This window comes from Molothrus aeneus, chromosome 9, assembly GCF_037042795.1.
Source record: "Molothrus aeneus isolate 106 chromosome 9, BPBGC_Maene_1.0, whole genome shotgun sequence".
NCBI classification, from domain to species: domain Eukaryota; kingdom Metazoa; phylum Chordata; class Aves; order Passeriformes; family Icteridae; genus Molothrus; species Molothrus aeneus.
The window spans coordinates 26368432-26383206 of record NC_089654.1 but is presented as its reverse complement, the minus strand read 5'-3'; the positions used below and the strand labels follow the sequence as shown (position 1 = coordinate 26383206).

General features: G+C 38.1%; 1 protein-coding gene across 1 annotated transcript in view; it reads right to left on the bottom strand.

Annotated features, from left to right (window-relative positions):
- The window catches only part of RABGAP1L (RAB GTPase activating protein 1 like), a 232786-nt gene that overhangs the window by 199645 nt on the left and 18366 nt on the right, over window positions 1-14775 (bottom strand). Inside the window, exons 2-10 of the mRNA XM_066555794.1 lie at window positions 13301-13468; window positions 11895-12084; window positions 10336-10546; window positions 8278-8452; window positions 7320-7480; window positions 6747-6857; window positions 3023-3089; window positions 1673-1775; window positions 599-765 (exon numbers count right to left, since the gene is read on the bottom strand). Of these exons, the coding sequence (XP_066411891.1) occupies window positions 599-765; window positions 1673-1775; window positions 3023-3089; window positions 6747-6857; window positions 7320-7480; window positions 8278-8452; window positions 10336-10546; window positions 11895-12084; window positions 13301-13435 (1320 nt within the window). The 5' untranslated portion in view covers window positions 13436-13468. The remainder of the gene's footprint in view (window positions 1-598; window positions 766-1672; window positions 1776-3022; window positions 3090-6746; window positions 6858-7319; window positions 7481-8277; window positions 8453-10335; window positions 10547-11894; window positions 12085-13300; window positions 13469-14775) is intronic.

Here is a 14775-nt window from a genome sequence, read left to right as displayed (position 1 = left end):
CTGTGTGGGCCTTGCTAGCTGGGGTTAAACCATGACACAAAAGCACTGAAACCATACACATGCTACTTAATCCTTATGCATTAGAGCATCCCTGAAATAAACAGTTCAAAGAAACAAGCTGCTGAGGAGCAAGTGCCACACTAACTTTTATAAAGGCCAAATTAGGACATATCAGACTGTGGTGGCATTTGAGGGTCCCCAGGATGAGGGAAAAGATGAGAATCTTGATTCCATGTTTCAGAAGGCTGATTTATTATTTTATGATATAATACATATTAAAAAAATGATTACTAAAACTACACAAAAGAAAGAGAAAGGAGACATCAGAAGGCTAGAAAAGCATGATGATAAAATCTTGTGATTGACCAGAGATTCTGACCCAGCTGGACCCTGATTGGTCATCAAGTAGAAACAATTCACATGAGACCCATCAAAGATGCACCTGCCACATTCCACAGCAGCAGATAATAATTGTTTACATTTTGTTTCTGAGGCCTCTCAGCTTCTCAGGAGAAAAACCCTGGCAAAGATATTTTTCACAAAATATGTCAGTGACATGAGACAAATGTTCTAAATTAAAAAAACCCGAAGGCATTACCTGTTTTAGCTTCATATAGAAAGTTTCTGTGAAGGTTTTCCTGCTGAAGTACCAGAAGCGTTCGTTGGCAGGGTACACACGCACCACGGTCTCCAGCAGGAACCTGACTGGCTCCACCACCTCAGTGACAACCATGTCCACAGCCACAGTCATGAACACACGCTTATCTGAAACACAAGCATGAGAAAAACTAGTCAAAGCTCAAATCTGTAAACCGCTGTTCAAAATGAAAATCCTTTCTGTTCCCTTAATGATTCTATTGCACCTGTTTTATTTGTCTGAGTTCTACACCCTCCATGCCTGTTGCACAGAATGAAAGTGTGCATTAACCATCTGATAACTTCAAAAAAAAAAGATATTATGTCCTTGTTTTAAAGGCAGGAGCAAGACACCATGCAAAGAAAACACCACTGAAGTACACAATCCCCATCAAACAAAAGGAGCATGCAGAGGATAAGGTCACACTGTGAAGTGTAAGGAGTTCTGTTACATGCTACTAGAAATAATGTGGTGTGAAAATCCATCAGCAGGAACAGTGACACAGGCTATAGGTACTTGGATATGCCTTTAAGCAAATGACCTGAGCTCTGCCTCAGGACAGGAAATAAATTCCAGACTTACATTCCAAGTTTTTTAATCCCATCAGAGAATCTAAGTTCCAGCAATAAGAAACTGCATGCACTTGAATGCATCATTGCCAGCTGCCCCAAGATGCAGGGGATGAAATTTGTAACCAACTCACAACTAGAAGGAGGAGAACCCCAATGCCTCCTATTCATACTGCTTTGCTGAGTACAACAGTTTACAAATGCTTAGACCCAAAATCCCAATAACCAGGGGCAGGCACATCAGCCCCAAACACTAATGTAACATCTCCAAATCAGCACCACACACTGTTCTGTGAACAGTTATTCACTACTCTGTGTTGGGCATGCTTATACAGAAGAACTCCCAGCAATGGACTCCTGGAACATAATGTTTCATGAACTCAGACATGCACTGTGATTGCCAAGAGAAAGTGCACACACCAAACCCCTGCTGGGTAAAACTAACACACAGATTAGGTTCCACTACCTTTTGGAGTTTCCTCATTAAGTACTAGAAACATGGGTGCATTAGGATTCCACATTCCAGTAATGACATAAGCCTTCCCATCAGAACTCTTTCCCATGGATTCCTAAAAATCAAATCAGACAGGATTTGAGCTCAAAGAGAGGGACATGGGGATGAGAAACAGTTCTAGGAACCTTAAAGAACATGAATTAATGGAATGAACTATTACTAGTATGAGGCAAGTAGATGCTTCCTGAAGTTTTCTGGAACAGTCCCTATGGATCACACAGGCCTGTTTGGTAGCCTCTGTAGACAAAAGGAGACTGATGTTCCCTCTCTGCAATTCAGTTAGGGATGGAAGAGTGACTGAGTTCTCCAGATTTAAATATGGAGAAAAGAGGTTGAAAGGAAATTACAAATGTCTGTTTCTGTGCTACAGTGGAGAAATAAACCAACAACTCATTAATTCCAGCAGTTAAATGTACTTGGAATGTGAATGTAAATAGAATTCAAGGTGGAGTGAAGACAGGAATTCAAATACAGTAAAAAGGTGATGTATAGATTTATAGGAACAACAACACTCCAAAACTCATTCTAATTAATTCAGTTTTATAATCAAATAAGAAAGGGAAAATCAGAACTGATTTCAGCAAATAAAACCAGGGAAGAAAAAAGAGCTGGTAAATACAATCAGGCCAATAAATGAGTCTGACAAGTGAACTAAATACTGATAAATAGAACCAGCAGCATGAGCACAGAAATGAAGTAGGTAAAACTGGGACAACTGTAAAACCACAAAAGGTCTGATGGGTTTAACTCTCCCAAATTTGCCCTAAACCAGGTCACTCTAGCACTTCATAACTTGAAAATGGCTGTATTATCCACAGAGAGAAAGTAAATTGGCATTATTACAGAAAGGATCACATTGTTTTGCAGTTCTCTCAGAAGCAACTCTAAGAAATAGAATATTGTAGAAGACAAGGGAATACTTCAAACTCTGGGCAAGAATTTAAAATCAAATGAAGGCAAAGACAAAGTTTTTAGCCCCTTGGAAAAATAAGAGCACTTCCCTGGCACCCAAATATGAAAGCAATTATTTGCTCTAAATTTTTAGGGAACATGCTTCACACAATACAGAAAGCTCAGTTATTTGTAACAACCTAATCTCTGCTTCACTAATTGAACAAAAGCCAGGTGCCACAGGTTTTGACAAGAATTGATATGTTTTGTCCATCTTATGATTGTAGATATCATATCTCAGAATTTAAGAAACAAACAAAGCAAAAGATATTAAAAGCTCATTTTTCTGGGTTTTCTCTTTTTTTCCAATCACCTTATCTTGTTTAACAGGTTATTAGGGCTAAGTATTACCATGTCTAGTAAATGCATGTCACTGTTCTTCACATTTCGTCCAGGGCTTAGCAACATCCCAAAGCACCTGAGGAGTTTATTTAAAACAAAACCAAAAAAAAAAAAAAAGAAGAAAGAAAGACACATATTAGTTTTTCACAATACAAGAATGTTTGCTTGAACATAATGGACAGCCACCTACTGCTTCTAATTTTAAGAGTACCTTTCAGAGAATTGTTTGTTATTGTTATGGCAACACTCAGGAAACAACACAACACATGTTACAGAAAAGACAATGAAATTATTTTCCAGAATGAAAATGGCAGAAACGAGCATCTGGCCTTTGAAAACTCAGCTGTTCCTAAAGACCATTTATAATAATGAGTTCAAAGATACCAACAATTCCTACACATGAGTGATGGAGACTGGCAGGAAAAAATTCACTCTACCCAGTTCATTTAAAAATTGTTCTCATGTAATCATAGGAAAAAATACAAATTAATTCATTCTATTATTCATAATAGCACTGCTGCAAAACAATCATAGCGCATCACAGACCCTTAAAAACAAAACCCAGAAACAACAATTCGCTCAATTTTAAGACTTCACTCTTCATTTTTTAAAATCTGAATTTGTGAGATATACAGGGCCTTGAATTACAGTCAAATCATTTTACAAGAAAATGCTCTTGATATTTTTAAGAGAAAAAAAAAAAACAACCCAAAAATTTCCTCAGACATTCATATTTTCAAACTTCCTGACTACTGAAGGCACAAATTCAGGCTTGAGGTCTCTGCAAATCATCCATATCTTTCTCTCCTTTGAACATACTCCATTATGAATAAAAACACCAAAGAGAATTATGTATAGGCAACAAACAGCAAGCTTGCATAGGTTTTTCAAAAACCTTAGATCTCAAATGAAAAAAAAAATTGAAAGTAATTGCTACTTGAAATACTATGGAAAATTGGGCTTGTAATTCAGAGAGTTTTGTTGGAAGAATTTCTCTTCTGTTTGGTTCTCTGATAACCAAACTGGTTTTTCTCACTGACTTTTAGAACTAAGTAATATGCTGAACAATATTGCTTGGACATATGAACACCAGCAACTAAAATTTTAGTATCACTACAAACTAGAAAAGTCTCAAGATATGCAATCACTACCTCACCTAGCTTTCTCCTATTACATTAGGGGTATATGGTTTCTATTTTTTACCTCATTACACTTAACATCCACAACAGTATTTTCTGTTCTCCATACTCCTTCACTACTAGAATCACAAAAATCTAAGTGGTAAATAAAGCAGTAGACAAGGATTTGGATTTATCTATATCTATAACACAGTGCCATGTAAAGCACCCAAGGCAGCTCAGATCCAGGATTTGGATTTAGCCACACAAACCAGATTCTCTGAGAGACTAATTCAGCTGGGCAGAACCAACAGCATACCTACTACTTCTTGTTTCTGGGGCAGAAATAGGTCAGAGAGAGCTACAACTGATAGTAGCAGGGGAGCACCAGCTCCTGCTACAGCTACTACAGAAAAATGTAAGGCCAAGATGCAGAAGATGGCCAAATATTTGTGCCTTTCAAAGACAACAGCTTCCAGATGCTGCTCATCACTCAGATGTACACAAGTTCTGATGTCTGACAGCCAAGATTTTTGGGAAGTATGTTTCCCAAAGAATAGGAGTCAGGAACAAGTAACCCCTGCCTCTCACAGAAGCAGACTTATGATGCCTAGCAGCATCCTGCTGCAAGAAGAGTCAGGGCTTCTCTTCCCTCTTATTTCAAAGAGGAAAATCAGTTCAGACCAGGTCAGGACCCTCACTTGCAGAAGATGGATTTTACAGAAACAGCTGTCAGCACATTCAGCCTCTGACATGAGGGGGCTCAACCACACATCCAGGATTTAAAATGACCTGCACAGGTTGTGGGCCTCAGTCTCACTTCAGACTTGCTGGATTTCTGCACTTAAAGGTAGCTACCAAGCAGCTCTGGCAATTGCACATACTCCATTACTTTCTAGACCAGCAGGAAAATTTAAGAAAAGAACTGTAATTGTTATTCACAACATATATTTTAATTTATAAAAATACAAATGCTACCCATGGATAGAACTGATAGCATTAAGTTAACAGCATGACAGGACAAAAGGGAATGGCCTCACACTGTCAGAGGACAGGATTACATCAGATATTAGGAATAAATTCTCCCCTGTAAGGGTGGTGAGGTCCTGCCACAGGCCGCCCAGAGAAGCTGTGGCTACTCCACCCCTGGAAGTGTTCAGGGCCAGGCTGGACAGGGCTGGAAGCAATCTGATCTAGTGGAAGGTGTCCTGCCCATGACAGAGCAGGGTGGTCTTTAAGGTCCCTTCCAACCCAAACCATTCTGGTATTCTGTGATCATGAAGAGTTTCCACCACTAATGAGAAACCAACCAATATTTTTAATATTTTGCAGTTCTAAGGATACCAGCCTACACTTTAACCTAAGGTATACCTACATAACTCAGGATTCACTCTCCTGTATGACTGGTAGCAAACGACATGCAAACACCACTGTGTTGAGAAGAGTGTCAATCCTTCCATCTCTGACAATGAAAGGCTATTTCACTCTTAACAACAGCTTCCTTAAAGCCCCTGACCATTAACCAGAATTTTCTTCCTGAATCCTATAAACAACTGAGACCTGACATCCCCCATGGTGGGACTGAAGCTGTGTAGTGCCACACATGACTCTGAAATGAACACCATCTCTTCAGCTGCTTTGAGCCAAATAAAAACTGGCAAAACCCAGGTCAAACAGGGCACAAGAGCAGGAAGGGCCAAAGTAATGCATGAGAGTAACTTTCTGCATCACCCTGACTCAAACCAGGCTCTGTCTGAACACCAGGAGGGAGTACTCTCTCTCAACCAAGTTTGATCTCCTAAAATCACAACAAAAGATTTTTCAAATCTTTAGATCAGGGACCAATTTCTCCAGAAATATTTTTTTGCATTGTAATTTCCTCTCTGAAGTACTTTTGAAGACACATTAAATTGCTCAGAAGCTCAGTCTGATGTATCCTGCATGCATCTTTCATCAGATCTGAATTTTAATCTTATCAGGAGTAAGAACATCAAATTACTTACAAGCCTGCGTATGTCATTTCAATTAAATAACTTTTACACAGCAAAACTTGTGGTGACAAAAATAACATCCCCAACTGAATATTCTAAACACCACCAAAATAAAAGCTAATTTCTAAGAAAGATAGTTTTACACTGGGGAGAAAAGCAATAATCAAATGCTATTCATAAATGCCTCATTAAGTGAATCCTGAAGGCAAAACTGTTTAAATTAAAATTACACTGAAAATAGATAATTTTTTTAAGTCAATAAGTAGCAAAAGCCTAATTTTACAACATAAAAGCAATGACAAAATTTTACTGTATATTTCTTGTGTAAAACTTTAGCTTCCATTCTGAAGTAAAAGCTTGAAACTAAGTCAAGAGATCAGTAAGATTTTGGGAGGGTTGGGGGCAGTTCTCTTGATTCTCCTGTTATCTTGAATTTCCTTTTCACTACAAACACATTCTCCCATTGTTACTCTTTTGCTAAGATTGCCATCTGGTGGCATTAATTCTGTTGTGCAATCATACTTTGTCTTATTGGTACATTTTTTTCTTGCCAAGTCAGAGCAAACTACATTAAATACCATTCTTTCAAAAATATAACCTTCATCATTTTTGTTAGATTTTTACCTTTCAATGGCCAGTTCTTTGTTGGAAAGTTGCTGAACTGTGATCACCACTTTCTTCTCAATTCCCTGTTTAAGCTTGAAGTACAATTTATCTCTATCCTTTGGCACAGGGCTAAAATAATAGAAACATCCTTCAGCAGGTATAGAACATGAATTGTTAAATACAGAAAAGATTTTATGCTTCCTAATTTTAAATTAATTCAAAATTCATTAGATTTTAGAAAATGAAAAGAAACCACTAAACTGTATTTACTCAAACTTAGTTTGATTAAAGTTTTTAAAATACTTCTTACTATCTTTTCCATTTGCACAGGCATCCATTGAGCATCCCTAAAAGAAACTATGCAGTGAAGAGATATTCACTTGAAGAAGGTATCCTGAATTTTAATCTTTTTGCAGAAAAAACACAGAGAAGAAAACTGGAAAATCATCAAAAGAGCAGCTTCCTATTTACAGCATTTCTGCTCATGAAAAGAGGTCAAATGAATTTTGTTGCACAGCAGCTGTGTGTGCGGAAAGTAGCTGTGCACTTTTTCCAAAGAGATTTCTGCTTTTCCCTTTCCATTCTGATTACCTAAAATTTCCTTTTCCATCATCTTCTTTGACTTCTAAGGAGACACTGAAAGTGTACACATCACTGTCTGGTGTGGGAAGAACAAAGTCCTTCACATGATCAGATGCTTGTTTGGAAGAACGCTTGAATGCTGTGGAGAAACTATACAAAATTCGGCTGACCTGCAGAAAAGCAAAATCATTAATATTTTGGTCAAAAATGAGGGTGTTTTGAATGAGGCATTGTGATGTTTTTGAAGGTCAAAAATCACTTGCCTCCTATACTGAACACACATCATGCCTCATGTACCACAAAGCACTCAACATCACGTGTTCAGTAACCAAGCCATTTCAGTAACAACCTCTCCTATTTCCATTCCTGATACCTTCCCTGCTCATGTCATGCTCAGTGAGTTAATATAAATTAGATTAGAGATTAGGAATGCAGCTCATTAGAAGACCTGCATAATGTACTTTTCAAGTTGTGTTTTTAACAACACAACATACAGCTTGCTCTGGCAGATGTCAAAACCCAAGGAGATTTCTTCTTTTTCCACCCTACAAAGTTCTTTTCTCCCAGACTCTCACACAGTTCTTCCTAAAATATTTAGGGGAGAGTACTGTAACATGGTTCCTTTTAATTCCAAAGGCAGACATTGCAACTTCAGTATGAAACATACCTAAATGAGGTCAGCAAAAGCCCCAAATAGGGGCTTTCCAAATCTTCCCATTACAGTGCAATTTGGAATTTTCTTGAAATACTAAAAGCAAAAACTTAAAATCATAATTTTATAGTGCCTTGAAAAATGTGTTAGCACATATGAATGAGTTTCATGTATGACTAGTTGCACATTCTGCAAAACTCATTCATATGTGCTAACACATTTTTCAAGGCACTATATATAATTTCCACATTGGGAATGACCTCTTCAAACACTTGTGTCCTTTTTCCCAGTCACTGCACACCCCAGAATACTTACAGCTTCTTTAATCTCACAGGAGAAAACATGGATCTGGAACTCTTCTGTCCCACAGCTGCTCTCAGTAAATGCAAAGCAGTCACTCTCTGAAGTCCCATTTTGCCCCCTCACACAAAATAACACCTTATAGATGGGAAACGAGGCTATCTCCGAATTGCTCAACTGATTAATTATTCTGGCAAGAAAAGGAACAGGTCAGTAAAACAGACAGGCCTACCTGAAAGGCTCTTCTGTAATTAGATAAATAAGAATCTAAACTCTAATTACTGCTAAATTCAAGAAGATGAGATGGGTAGCAGGAACAGAAATGTTATGCTTTACAAATTAAAGGTGTAAATGTTCCTGGTTGTAACACTGACTTAATTTCTTTTGTATGCCATAATACAGACAAATATAGTACCTCTAGATCAGACAGTAAACAATGGCCATTACTTGTGAAAAACACAGAAGAAGAAATACAGAAATCACAGAAAACCCTAAAAATGTGATTTGTATACAAAGAAAATGCAACATTAAAAGGGAATCTAAATAGCTGTTTAAAAAATCATTATGAAAATGATTTCAGAATCAACAGGACTTAGCAAACAATACCACCACAACTTAGCAAATGCTGCCACATTCAGGTGAGTATTTAACACAGATCTAAGACTTCACCCAAAAATTTAAAATACTCAAACACAGAACCCAAAGAATATTTCAGAAACTTAAAAGCAGGAGTGGTGTTTCAGAACAGGCTGGTGGATAGTGACTTTTAGAGAATAACAAATGTTCTCCTCTATCTTTTCACTACTGATCCATATGCACATTCACATCAAGGACCAATAAAAATTAGTCCCCTAAAATCCCAAGTCTGTAACAATAAAAATATAGGACTAATCTAAAGGCAAGAAGGGCCCTGGGAGGATTCAGCACACTGTAATTTTGGTGGGACACAACTGGAACCTCACAGGACAAGTATTCAGACACCAGGTATGAACACACTCCTCAAAGCCAACACTAGTATCACCTAAGCTTTGATGGAATGTTTTATGTCACATGTGGATTCAACTTTTCAGTTCTGTGCAGGTTCTTAGGCAGTGCCACATTTACTGATCTCCTCTGAAATTAAAGGTCAAAGGAACCTGCTGTTTCACTTGCAAAACAACCCTCCTGAGTGGCCACACCGAGTAAAAATAGGCATGGAACACCTTACATCTTGTATAAGGGTGACTATTTCTACTGCAGAAGTACAGAAATACAGTATTTTCTGATGTCAAATGAAATTCAAATTGTGTTCAAAGAACAAAATGGAAGAAAATAATACAGATTCTTGAAGGTCCTTCTCTTCCTCCCCAAGATGATAATCAATACAGAAACACAGTTCAGGCAAGGAAGGAAATCCAATCATATCCTTCAGATACCTTGATATCAGAGCTTAGAAATAAACATCTTGGATATTGAGATGTTCCTTACTTCTGGATGCAAAAATGCTACAGGTTCATGTTTAGTGCACCCTGGTCAAGAATCTTTGACTCCCTCACCACTATTAAAGACCCTTCTCACATGGGGAAAGTAAATATTTTCTAGAGATTGTGAGCACTGGCATCATGAGACAGACATGGGTCAGAGCTGGCTTCTGCACAGCAATGGCTGGGAGCAGAGACTGGCACCTCAACTCTGCAACATAGATGGGAGAGTCCAAACTGACACTTCTGCAGCAAACCCAAGGCCAGAAGGACTCCTGCAACTCATGCACCTTGGAGGCATTGACAGACTAGGGAGGTCAGGAGAGCACAGGTATTATCAGCTCTCCCTTTCCAGTATCTCTTATTGTCATATTTGAACAGATATTAAGGTAGAAAGAGATGCTTTTGTTGACACTGTGTGGTAGCTGGCAGCACCAGCCATGGTAAATCTGAGCACACATTTTGCTGCTTCAGAGGAATTTCTCAAAATTAAGTGTCTTCAACAAGAACCTCAGGCACAAATTCAAGCAGTTCTACTCCCCTGTGCAAGTAACAAAGTGAGAAACCACTTTTTATGTGTCTGCTTAAGCAACAAATGAAACTCTTGTGTTACCTTACAGAGCCTTCTGGAATGTTTGGGACATAGAGTGTTACAGGTAAAGGAGTTTGACTTGAGGACTTCATGTTTGCCATGGCATGCAGAGCTTCTGGTTCATTCCGTGGGGCTGACACCTTTGTACAACCCAAATAAGTCAGTTTGTTAAACAACACACTGTCCTCTTCCAGGGGTTCACTGGGAGAAGATGGCCTTGGTGCAGAGATTTCTGAAAATGAAGAAAACACTTTTTAGCCATTTGCTTTTATTTCCACACATTTTTTCTTTCCAATGAGTTCCACAGCCAAATCTCCTACATCTTCCAGGGAAGGACATGAGAGCAGACAATTCAGCTCCAATAGCAAGAAATCCATTTGACAGCTTAATATTACTGTGAAGTCTGTTCTAATCTAATTCATGTTTCCAAGGGTGGCATGGGGACAAACTGCATTTTGATTCTCTTTAGCATCACAGGAACACAGCACAGACATTCTGAATCTTTGTAAGCAGTCACAGAATCACAGAACATTAAGGGGCTGGAATGGACCTTGAAGATCACCTAGCACTGGACCCTTCTGCGCCCTGTTACTTCTATTCCTTATTACTAGACACTGCCATTACACTTAGAATCATGAAGGCTGCAAAACTGAATTATTCCTGTTGGGGCTGGAGTGGGGCAAGAGAAACATATCTACAAGTATTTCTTTGTTCATTCATGCTAAGGGCTGGGTTTTGTTGGAAGAATGTCAAACAGTAAGACAGTAAGTTTCTCAGAAATACAGCAGACATGTAATTAAGAGAAGGGTGTTTCCATTTCATATAAACTATTTCTTTTATTTCCAACACATACTATGGGAATTAATTGACAGAATACCACAGAAGTCCCCTGCATGCTGTTGAGGTAAAAAGAATTCTAGTTTAAAGCACAAAAAAAATGTCCACAGCATTGTATTCCTAATATAAGTAACAGAATGCATGTATTTTTATACTGCATGCTTTCAATATGTATCTAAAAAAGCTACAATATATTTTACTTAAAATATATACAATATAGTTTACATTAAAAGCTTTCAGTCCTCCCCTTTTCATGAAAACTTTATACACCAGGCAAGTACCACAATGACTCCTAGCAAATATCAAATCCTAGCCTTACTGCTGCCTGGTGACACCATCAGAGATGGCCAGTTCAAGCAGTTTGCTCAGGGTGTATTTCATTTGCAGGTAGCACTATCCATGAACACTGCCCTGAAATTTCTTGAGGTGCAGCAGCAGCAGATCCACCTCAATTATCATCCACTCTGCAACTCATACAATCCTCAGTTCCAACTAAGCCTTGGGTTGAAGGAAAAATGAACGTTATTTTGACCAAAGCAGAGCAGCTCAAGGTATCAATCTGATGATAATCTATTCTTATCTATAATCTTCAACCAAAAATAAGAGGAGGCCCCTAGGTATACTCCAACACAATTCTGGAACAAAGCTCTGGAAAGCTTTATATTCATTTTGGGGTTAACTTGAAACTGCATAGAGAACAACACTGCCATGTGTGATGAAGGGGGAAAGCACTCAGGCAATACCTGTAGCAGAAGGGTCTAACACAAGCTGCAAAGCTGGCTGGGTTGTTTGTCCTGCTGACCCATCTGCAGCTGCCTGGCCGCTGCCATCTCTGAATCCTTCTGGGAGTGCAGTGACATCATGGTCCTTCTCAGAATCCCGCAGGATCTCTTCCATTGCCTTCTCCAACTCCTCATCTCCATTTGAAAATACCTGGAAAGCAGAAGGAGATGAGATTTTTTTGAAGGTACTTGTAGTTTTATTTTCATTATTAGTTTTCAAATATATAGTCTTACTGATTACAAAAGTTAAGAAACTTTGCTGAACAAGACAACAAACCAGAATCAATAAAATTGAATTAAATACGGACCAGTGTCATATTTCCTTACATAAAATGCACATGTTCTCATTGCTAATCCAAAAAACCATCCATCAAAAAACTACAGACTTCTCTTAGAATAACAGATTTGTGTATTTAGAACCTCCATTTCAGACTAGAGATCAATACACTTTGCTATAATTAGTCTTACAGAAAATTTTACTTTCTCAGTCATATCCAGCCCATTTCAGTTGCTTCACCAATTTTCCCACACAAGAGTGGTGCAAGCCTAAGGAAATGAAAAAAAAAAATTGGAGATATACACTCCCTAAAAGAAAAATAGAATCTTTCACAAGTACCAGCTTTTCAGACAAAAGAAAACCATGCTGCATCATGGATTCTGCCTCCAGTCCAACAGCCTCTTTCTAGATTAAAGAAGCAGATAATGTCTAACATAGACAGAAATTATCAGCTGTAAATAACCATCAAACAGTACAGAAAAGACAGACTAGGTATTTACTGTCATTTCAGGTGGAATAAATTCCTGCTGTTCCAAGCAGAGCAAAACCAGTACATTGGCTACTACAGCTCAAATGGTGAGATTTGTATTTAACCAATCAGCTGTGCACCCAAGTTCTAAAATATTCTGCTATTTATACATAGAAAACTAGAAAACTTTTAGCAAAGATCTTACTCATGCCTAAAGTAGCACTAAGCAGGAAAACTAAATTAGGAACTAAAGTGCAAGACATGGTGTAATCTATTCCTATACAGATTAATTACATGCTTTTAAGATAACAATCTCTGATCCCTCAATAAAGAATATCAAGCTTTAAACTGAATCTAATTCTTTGGAAAGTCCTTTACTCATGTATAGCTCCACAGAATACAACAAAGCTAACTCCCAAAGAAGAATTATTATTCTTTAATTAAAAGAAAATCTGAACTGCCACTTTTGGACAGAGTTGTTTAATCCAAGCTGTTCATTTCACTGGCAGCCAGCAAGGACAAAAATTGCAGTCTAAAACTCTCCTTAACCACACAACAATTATGCACTCTTTCCATTGATACAAACCTTGCTACACATTTAAAAATAAAATCAGAGCAAACCTTTAGCTGTGGCTTCTCATCATTTCCAGAGGCATCCTCAGATTTCTGATGAACCAAGACAAATTCTTCCTTAATTAACGTGGATACAGTCTCAGGAATCCTGCTGGCTTTGCTAAATGATGTTTTGACTTCCATCTCAGGTCAGTATTCTCTTCCTGCCACCAGAACCTAATAATGACATAAAAAAAAATTAGTTTTGATGTTGTGCACAGTATGTTAATAGGTATAATATAAAGATATTATGGTATAATAAAATACTTAAGATTATACAACTGTATTCCTCAAACTCTGATTTCATTGGTATATGAATTAATATAGCTATGATTTAACAGCAGTGGCTGTTATCTATGCATACAGATAACAAAGGAAGAGGTTCACCCCAGAGCTTTGACTTCCCTGTTCTTAATCTTCCATAGTCTGCTTCCTCTACCTCACTGATTTGTGCCCTTGGTTCTCCCTCTTACAGGTATTTACCTTACCCAGAGTGTCACAAAGGTCATGTGAAGATACAGATTACCCAAAGGCTAATTTCCCAAAAACTGCATACTAAGTGTATGCTCTCCACATAAAAACATTATTTAGCAATCACTTATGTTAGGGGCTTTAGTTTAGTAAGTCTAAAGTGATACTAAATCACAGCCAGATCCTTCTCACCTTATTTCCCTGAAACCCTCCGCAACAGTTAAAATTAACCATACCATTTAAAAATACAAACATAAGTATTATAAATATAAAATATAAACAACTAAACTATAAATACTATGGCAACCAAGAATAAAATTTCCTATCTCTGCACAAGGGAAAAAAACCCAAATCTAGAAACAAAGAGAAAGGGCAAAATACTGTTCAGTCTATACATTACAAGTTCATATAACAATACAGAGCTGAAACATTCCAAGCACGCCAGCATGAGGACACCTACTGTAGGTATCCACCAAATAAAGCCAGCATGACCTACATTAACTCAGAATGTCTTCCCTCATTCCTTAGAGAATTAAGAGCTGAATCTCAGCCTTTTTTTCTTATCTATTTTTATATTTTCTGTGTCAAAAAAGGGAAAATATATTTTCAGACTTTACAAAGAGCATGCACTTCAACATATGGTCTACTTCCATTCCAGTTTCCTGAACAACACTGCTCTGGCTGAGTGCTGGGATGTATTGTGCTCAGGAGCCAGAGTTCAGGTGAGTCACAGCACAGGGGGAAAAAAATCTGTGCCTGTCACCTTTGGGAGGCTGGAAAGTGCCCAAGGAGGAACAGCTCAAGCCACATCTGCTGTGAGCAGGAACAAGAGGAGGTTGAGCTTCACCCTGCCCTTCCCAGCAGCACCAAGGAGCAGAACTGCACCACTTTTGCTTCTCTTCCAATTCCAACCACCCAGTGATCAAGGCAAGAATGCTGACTTAGGTCTAGCTATAGGGAACCAGAAAAACAGCCCATGAAAGAACAACGGCATGCATGTTCTCCACCATTTT